The sequence below is a fragment of the Sapajus apella genome, unplaced genomic scaffold (assembly GCF_009761245.1).
Source record: "Sapajus apella isolate SASKATOON/1434 unplaced genomic scaffold, GSC_monkey_1.0 scaffold106, whole genome shotgun sequence".
Lineage (NCBI taxonomy): Eukaryota > Metazoa > Chordata > Mammalia > Primates > Cebidae > Sapajus > Sapajus apella.
In genome coordinates, this window is record NW_022437046.1 from 1,626,086 (window position 1) to 1,634,397 (window position 8,312).

At 57.1% G+C, this 8,312-nt stretch overlaps 1 protein-coding gene across 12 annotated transcripts in view; it reads right to left on the reverse strand.

Annotated features, from left to right (window-relative positions):
• Positions 1 to 3,974: 3,974 nt before the first annotated feature.
• ARAP1 (ArfGAP with RhoGAP domain, ankyrin repeat and PH domain 1) overlaps positions 3,975 to 8,312 on the reverse strand; it is a 66,198-nt gene continuing 61,860 nt past the window's right edge. For all 12 annotated transcript variants that reach the window (XM_032258841.1, XM_032258840.1, XM_032258839.1 and 9 more), the window contains 5 exons: positions 7,580 to 7,662; positions 7,033 to 7,083; positions 6,785 to 6,848; positions 5,070 to 5,219; positions 3,975 to 4,593 (listed from right to left, as the gene is read on the reverse strand). In XM_032258841.1, the coding sequence (XP_032114732.1) occupies positions 4,576 to 4,593; positions 5,070 to 5,219; positions 6,785 to 6,848; positions 7,033 to 7,083; positions 7,580 to 7,662 (366 nt within the window). In that variant the 3' untranslated portion in view covers positions 3,975 to 4,575. The remainder of the gene's footprint in view (positions 4,594 to 5,069; positions 5,220 to 6,784; positions 6,849 to 7,032; positions 7,084 to 7,579; positions 7,663 to 8,312) is intronic.

Genomic DNA, 8,312 nt, shown 5'->3' on the forward strand with positions numbered 1-8,312 from the left:
AGAGTAACAAAGAGAGGCCTCAGTGACTTGTGTGGAGGACAGATACACAGGAACACAGAGAGATGGCACGGCGAGGCGGAGGCAGGGAGAGCTGGGGAGGCAGACGGGCGGAGGGAGGAGGGCACGCTACAGTCACGGAGGCGGGAGTCCCAGGCTGACAAGTGGTGGGAGGCACCGTCCAGCCCATCTCTTTGGTCTCAGCGTTTGGAAGTGGGTGGTGGTGGGAGGACAGGGTGGAGGAGGAGGAGCAGGAGGGAGGGGGAGCAATTTTCCTAGAGAGCTCTGTGTGGGTGGTATTCATCCACGTGCCGTGTGTGTGTGTGTGTTCATCCACGTGCTGTGTGTGTGCACGTGTGTGTATGTGTGCCCGAGCAGCATACACTCACAGAACTGGAGGAACAGGCTGAGGTGTGCAGGCACATGTGTGCAGGCCTGGGTGTGTGTGCACTTGTGTGTATGTGTGCCGGAGCAGCATGCACTCGCAGAACTGGAGGAACAGGCTGAGGTGTGTAGGCACATGTGTGCAGGCCTGGGTGTGTGTGCACTTGTGTGTATGTGTGCCCGAGCAGCATGCACTCGCAGAACTGGAGGAACAGGCTGAGGTGTGCAGACACATGTGTGCAGGCCTGGGTGTGTGGCATGTGTGCGCCTGTGCCACTGTGTCTCCAGGGTGATAAGTACAGCAGTAGGAGCTGTAACCAGGGCAGACAAAGTACGGAAATTTCCATAGGCTGGAAGTGGCGTGGGAGAAGGGACATGCTAGCGCTGGGCCAACTCTGGCTGACCAGGGGAACTGTCCCTGACGGTTGTTCCTAAGTGAATCCCTGGATGCAAGTCGGCAAGTGGTGACCTGGGCATATACACATACCCTAAGAGGCACAGTGGGATGGAAGGGCAACCCAGAAGAGCTTCCTGAAGGAGATGTTATACTGGAGGAAGGGCTGGGAGGTTGAGGCCACTGTATTTACATGTGTAAGAGATGTTCCCCAGAGCAGGGTCAGGGTCACTTAGGTCACAGAGCTAACTAAGAGAATAGGAACTGTTCCTTGTTCTGATGGGGGATGATCCCATGAGCCCATTTGACTGGGATGTGGTCATACCTCAGAGGTAGGGGCTTAGGGGACAGGCCCTAGGGTGCCATGGGGCACTGTGCCCCAGCCACAGCAGGTCACTTACTGCCATCCCCTTGCCTGTGCTCAGGCCACTTCCTCTCCCCCACCTGCGGAGAACTGCCTCTAATTTCAGAGTCACCTCCTCCAATCTTTCCTCATCAATATCCTCCACCTGGGGGTCTCCACCTTCCTCCACACCACTCACTCATCTGCACCCCCTCAGTGTTCAGTAAAGCTCTGCATACAGTCGATGTTCAATAAGTACTTGTTGAGTGCAAAAATACTGGGCCTAGGATATGCCATGATACCTTCTCAGACATTTGAAAAGGAGATTAGCAAGGGACAGTACTAGACACTTCACAATTACTAGCTCATTTAATTCCCCCAAACCACTAGAAGGTAGCTACTATTAACACCCGCAAAATACAGATGACAATATTGAGGATCAGAGACCTAAGTAACTCAGGCGAAGTCACACAGCTCGTAAACAGGAGCACCGGCATCCACACACACGTGCTTTCCAAGACAGCAAGCTGTGAGCAGGCAGCTTGGAGACCAGCAGAGGACGGGGCCAGGAAAGAAGGCCCAGCTCTTGCCCTTCCCTGCCCTACTGCTTTCCTTCTCCAGAGGCCCCAGGATGCCTCAGAACTCTGCAGGGTAGGAAGGTTATGCTGGAAGGAGGCAGGAGAGAGGCAGGCATCCCACGTCACCCCCTTGCCCCCCTCCCCTCTGCCTCCTGGCCTCCCCTCCTGCAATGCCCTCACCATCCAGGCTCTGCCATGCCTCAGCCTTCTCTCCCAGGGCTCTCCATGTTCCCCAGGTGCTGGGCCTGGATTTGGGTTGGTCCTTGAAGCCCTGTCCTCCTCCCCCAACGTTTCAACCTCTACCACAACTGTGCCTGGCAAGGCCTCCGGGCTTTGAGGCTGGCTCAGGAGCACCTCCTTGTCCAGGAAACCCATCCTTCTCCAAGAGCTACTTTCAGCCTCTCTGAAGGTCCAGGTCTGGGCTCTTCAACCCATCCCTGGCAACCTGACCTCAAATAACATGTGAATGAGCAAACCACCCAGGGGCCCAAGAGGCCCCATTTTTAGGAATCCTTGTGACAAGGACCAGCAGGGCCTCCTACCCTAACCCATCCAACACTGTTGTCACAGGCATATATCATTCTGACTGAGGCCCTGAGGCTCCTGTTAGGATGTCACCCCACCCTCTACCAGAGGGAAAGCACTTTATGCCATCACTAACTGACAGTTCAGACCCCCTGCCTCAGGGAACAAGTCAGGCCACTTGTAAGGGGAGCAAAGAATTGGAATCAGGAGTAAGTCAAAGAGGGAGATTCCACCAAAGTAGGACAGTGAGAATGGACCTCAGGCCTGCTTCACGGGCATTGCGTGGGCTTGGGAAAGTGGCCTCCCTTCTCTGGGCCTAGCTCCCCCTTGTCAAGAGCAGACAGTGCAGGAGGCACAGGGGCCAAGTCACATCAGGCTCTTGGTAGAAGGCTGTTCCCACCTCTTCCTGGCTCCCAGAGCCCAGGACTCCAAAGCATATTTCTGTACGTGCTGCCTTCCAGAATGTCACCAGCCTGCAGACCAAAGGCAGAACTGGGTCCCGCTTCACACCCTAGCAGAGAAACCCCTGGGCCAGCACCACCACCCGGGTGTCCTCCAGACCCTGCTTTGATTCTAGCAAAGATGAGTGGTCCGTGGCTGCCGCCTTGTGGCCCAGAGCAGTACTGCAACCAGCCCCCTGAGCTGGGGCAGTGGCCACAGCATAGCAGGGGGTGCCTCCAGTCTCACCCACTCAGGGCCTCAGGGCTGGCTGAGCAGCGCAAGGTCAGATCCAGGAGCAGGTTCTTGACCCCAAGCACTGGGATAAGGGGGTCCATCAGCCCTGTGCTGGCTGGAGGCAGAATCATACATTTGACCTGTGAATCTGGCCCAGAATGGCCCACATGGGGTGGGAGAGTCAAGGGGATTGGTCCCAGACTGTGAAACGGGTCAGCAGGACTCGGGGAGCTGGTTCCAGTCTCCTGGCATATACCTCCCCTTCCTGAGACACAGGGAGAGGGAACCTGGAGTCCAGGTCTCCAAGTGCCCTGCTGGACCCCAGGCTCCCCACTGAGATGGACGCCTGAGTCAGAGGTCACATGGCCCATCCTCATCCACTCTGCCCAGCCCCACTGGCCCAATGAGGCTAAGGACAGGAGGTCAACCTGTCGGCGCACTGAGTCCCCGAAGAGCGGGTGGTAATGAGGGTCTAGGCAAAGGTGGGAATGTGGTGTCTGGCACCTCCCCAGGGAGTCCCAAACCCATCTCTGAGCAGCTCATGATCTCCCCTGCAGGCCAGGGTCTCCTATTCTTGGAGGAGATGGCCAGGCAGTGCCCAGTGAGGGCAGCCCCCCGTGCACGGCAGGCCTCACCTCTGGATGAGCAGGCACGGGTCACATGTGACCTGAAGGTCCGTCTTCCTAGTTTACTCAGGCTCCTGTGGTCTGACCTTGTGTCTCCAGCAGGGGCTGCTGCAGGGCTGCTGGGCCTGTGTCACTGACACACCATACCCAGGCCCCAGCTGCGACTCAGACTCAGACTGCAGCAGTACAGGGACTCAGGTCCATTCAGGGTCACTGCTGGCCAGGATAGGACCAGCATTCCCAGCCCGGCTGCACAATAGTACAATGGGGGTGGCATGGAGCCAGGACAGGGTTCTGCTTAGGGAAGGGGGTCATCTGAAGAGCTCAGGGCCTGGAAGAAGCAAGGCCTAGGTTCTCAGCTTCAGGCACTAGACACTCACCCCTGGGCTTCCTGACCTCATGTCCCCTACCCACGACGCCCAATCCCCTTAACCAATCACAGGCCTCAGCACCTTAGGGTAAAATATACAGATATATTTATATTATCAAAAAGCCCCCAAAGTGGGGAAGGGGCATCGGGTCTTCTGGACCTCCCAGTCAGCCCAGACTGGAAGGCAGGCTGAAAACCTGAAAGTGCAGCTCTCAGCTCTGTAGAAGCTCAGCCAAGAGCTCCCTCCCCTCAGGCGGAGTGCTCCTCTAGAGCACCCGCTTTCTGCTGTTCTGGAGTTTGTTGTGGGGAGCAGAGGGCTCCCTTCCAGCGGGGGCCCCAGGGCCTCAAGTCTCTTAAAGGGTGGTGGTCCTCCCACGTTCCTGACTTATGCCCATCTCTCCAGCCCCACAAACTCAGGGACAGTGAACCCGGGGGGTGAGCAGGTTGGGCCAAGAGAACTGAACACCTGGACACAGCTGGGAGAGACTCCCACCCAGGCTAACCCTGCTGCCTCCCACCCCAGCCAGGGAACCCCATGCTACAGTCAGGATGGAGGACGTGAGTGTGGGGTGCCGGTTCCCATGCAACCTCTGCTGGCGCACACCAGGCCTTGGGGCATAATGGGTGTCTCAACAGAAGGCTTCCAGCAGCAGAATCCTAGAGCCAAGGGTGGGCTCCTGTGCTCAGACGTTGCGTAGGAGCTGCAGGAAGGCAAGAGGCCCACAGGCATTTTGTGAAGGCCCAGAGGGGCCAGCGCCCCGCTAAAGCTGCTGCAGCCACTCTCCGCTGCTGGCCGGGGCGCACTCCAGTCTGCCGGGCTCCCAGCTCCCAGCTCCCAGGGCCAGGCACAAGGGGGGTCCCAGCTCCCAGGGCCAGGCAGAGGACTCCCAGCTCCCAGGGCCAGGCAGAGGGGGCTCCCAGCTCCCAGGGCCAGGCAGAGGGGGCTCCCAGCTCCCAGGGCCAGGCACAGGGGACTCCCAGCTCCCAGGGCCAAGCAGAAGGGGCTCCTGTGAACAGTGTGAACCAAAGGGGCCTACGGGGGCCCCCACTGAAGCTGGAGGGAGGGGGCTGGAGGACAATTAGAGAGGGCAATTAGAAGAATCATCTACTGTGGAATAGAAGGCAGGTAACCAGCCAGGTCCCCAGCCCCTGTCCAAAGGCATGGAGAGCCACTCACAGACAGAGGGTCCGAGGTGAAGGCAGCCACACTCCGGCGCATTTCGTTTTCACTGCCTCGAAGGGGGATCAGTGACACACTGCCCAGCCGGACCTCAGGCACCGCCCGGGACACACGAGAGGGCTCTGAGGGCCACACCAGGCCGTCGTGCTGGGGAGCAGGGAGAGGAGGGGGCTGGGCTCAGCTTCAGCTCAGCCAGACACTCAGCCTCAGATCTGCCTACCCTTCCCAGAAACGCCTCCAGCTGTGATCTCAGATGACTCCCTCAGCTTTGATCCCAGCCGATATGAGAAGCAGCTGTGGGGAGAACATGACTGCATCTCTGGCAAAACATGGCCAGTTCTGCTACTCAACAACTCCCATCTCCAGATCCACAAACCCCTCCAAGAACCAAGAAAACATTTCTCCTAGAGGAACAGGTCTGCGCCCCACTTAGGAACCAGGAACTACAGAATCCACCCTGTTTCCCTTTAGGCTTTGCTTACCAGGAAGCCCAGGGCTAAAAGAACACAGCTCCAAGAAAGAACTCAGCCCGCCCTGGTCATTTTGTTTCCCTTTTTCCTAAACACTTGTGGACTCTTATGTGAAAAACTCTTTGTCTTAACTCATCTGTTTCAAGTCTAACCCAGCCTCTGGCCCTGCTCTGGCTCAGGAGTCGTCCCCACCATGTCCCCGCCTCGGCTACCACAGCCACTGCCTCAACTGGCCTGCTCACCTTTGGGCTCTACCCTTTGTCCCTCTTCCTGACGCTGCACCCAGAGTGAGCCCTGGCAGACTCCAGCATGCACCACACTCTACCTAAATGCCACCTGCGCCCCCACCAGGGTTCCCCACGGCCCATTGTCGAGTTCAGTTTCCCTGGCGTGGCCTCCAAGACTCTCTGAGACTCTACTCCTCACTCCCTTTCCCGTGCGGACTTCCTGCACTCCTGGCTTCTCCCCTCACAACCACCTATGCTTCTCTTGCACATCTTCAGACCTTTGCCTAAACCGCCCCCCTGCCTAGAAGCTGTTTCCCTCTTTGCTTGGTGAATTCTCCCACACTGCCTTTTTTTTTTTTTTTTTTTTTTTTTTTTTTTTACACAGAGTCTCACTCTGCTGCCCAGGCTGGGGTGCTGTGGCACAATCCTGGCTCACTGCAACCTCCGCCTCCCGGGTTCAAGTGATTCTCCTGCCTCAGCCTCCCGAGTAGCTGGGATTACAGACATGCACCACCACAGCCGGCTAATATTTTTGTTTGTTTGTTTGTTTTAGTAAAGACAGGTTTCACCATGTTAGCCAGGATGGTCTCGATCGCCTGACCTCATGATCCACCCACCTCGGCCTCCCAAAGTGCTGGGATCACAGGCGTGAGCCACCATGTCTAGCCTCTCCCACATTTCCTAAAACTCAGATCCCCTGGGCTCCCTGCTGCCACCACAGCACTGATCACACTGGGCTATCACTGGCTGCTTCTGGGTCTGTTTTCCTGTCCACAGGAGGAGTGCCCCAAGGGCAGGGTCTGTGTCCTGTCTGTTCCTAGCATCCCTGGCTTGGGGCGGGACTAACGGTAGGTGCTAGGAAGGATTTGCTGAATAAACTAGCAAATGAATTAAAAGCAACTCAAAAACCTTTGAAGCAACGGATGGCCTGAGTAGTGCAGAAGCCAGTGTGCCCATTCTCTATAATGGAAACCTCCAGGGACCCACCCCACACCCCACACTCTGCATCTGGTACCTGCACAAACAGGAAGGTTGCGAACCACTCCCGGAGCTCCATCTGCGTGTCACAGCAGAGGTACCTAAGGGTGGGACACAGACCTGGATGATGCCAAAGGCCTGGCTGAGCAGGGAACACTGTGTCCACCTCACCACCCCAGGGTCTGCCAGAGGACACAGATCTGAGCAGTGACGAGGGAACCAGTGAAGGTGGACGTGCCACCATCTTTTCTCAGTCTGGGGTCTCAGGACGGGGTGCTCACTCACCACTGTTGTTTCTCATGTTTCTCTGTCTCATGCACCACTGTGAAGCCCCAGCTGCAGAGGAAGAGGAGAGAGAGTGGGGTGTTTGACAGGCCACAGAGGTTCAACACCCTGGTTCCCAAGACAGAGCCCAGAAGCCACAGCCATAGCCAGAGCCAGAGTTCAGGGCCTTCTCACAAGAGTGGCATTCCCTGGCCTCTTCCTCTCTCAGCCCCCACCAGTCTCCCAGTCCCCGCCTCCAGAGTGGTGCACCACCAAACCCAGCTAATTTTTGTATTTTTTGTAGAGATGGGATCTCGCCACATTGCCCAGGCTGGTCTCGAACTTCTAGGCTCAAGTGATCCACCTGACTCGGCCTCCCCAAGTACTGGGATTACAGACATGAGCCACTACACTTGGCCGAGAATTTGGATTGAAGGTGTGTCCAGGTGATGCTGGTCTGGGGACCTCGCCATCAGAGCCCCTGCACCGACCTGTCAAATTAAAATCCCCAGCTGTGCCTCCCCCATCAGTTCTGAGCCCCTCAGGCCCCTGCCCAGTCCCAGCTTACCAGGTGGGTGGCCGGAGTTTCTTCTTCACTCCCAGGTAGACTTTGAGACTCTTGACGGGCCACTCCTTCTCAGGCCGGTGACTCTGAGGTAGGGTGGGGAGAAGAGGGCACTTTAGTCTGCAGAGTAGACACTGGGGCCACTCTGCCCACCGGGTACCTCCCTCCTCCCACTCCCGAGCCCTCATTGCATCCCAGCACAGGGCACCTCCTTCAGGAAGCCTTCCTGACAAAGCCCTCCCTGTTCACAATCCAGCCCAACCAACCCCCAGCCCTAGGCCCCCAAGGCCTCTCTCCCTGCAGCAGTATCAGACAGTCAACCCTCAGTCTCCGAGGCAGCCATCCCAACTGGGACATCTGTAACAGCGAATCCCAGCACCACCCTGCTGCCCTGCAAACTGGAAAACTGACTTAAGCATCGGCCTGAATTAGATTGTACATGGAGGGACAACTGCACATCCTCCCCCAGCACCAAGCTGGAATGAGCAAATGTGATCAGGGTGCCTCGGTTGGCTGCTCGTGTCTGTGTTCATCTCAGGTTACTCATTTCTCACCCCTCTCTGCCCTGTAGAGGCTCCAGGGTTGACTGTGTGAACAGAGGGCTCAAGGGACCAGCAGTTACTAGCTCTTTGCTTCCACGAGAAGCCTAATGACTCCAGCTAAAGCGGAACAGCTGTTCAATAGACCATAAGAAGAACTTCCCAATGGTCTACGTCAGGAAGAGACCAATGTACTG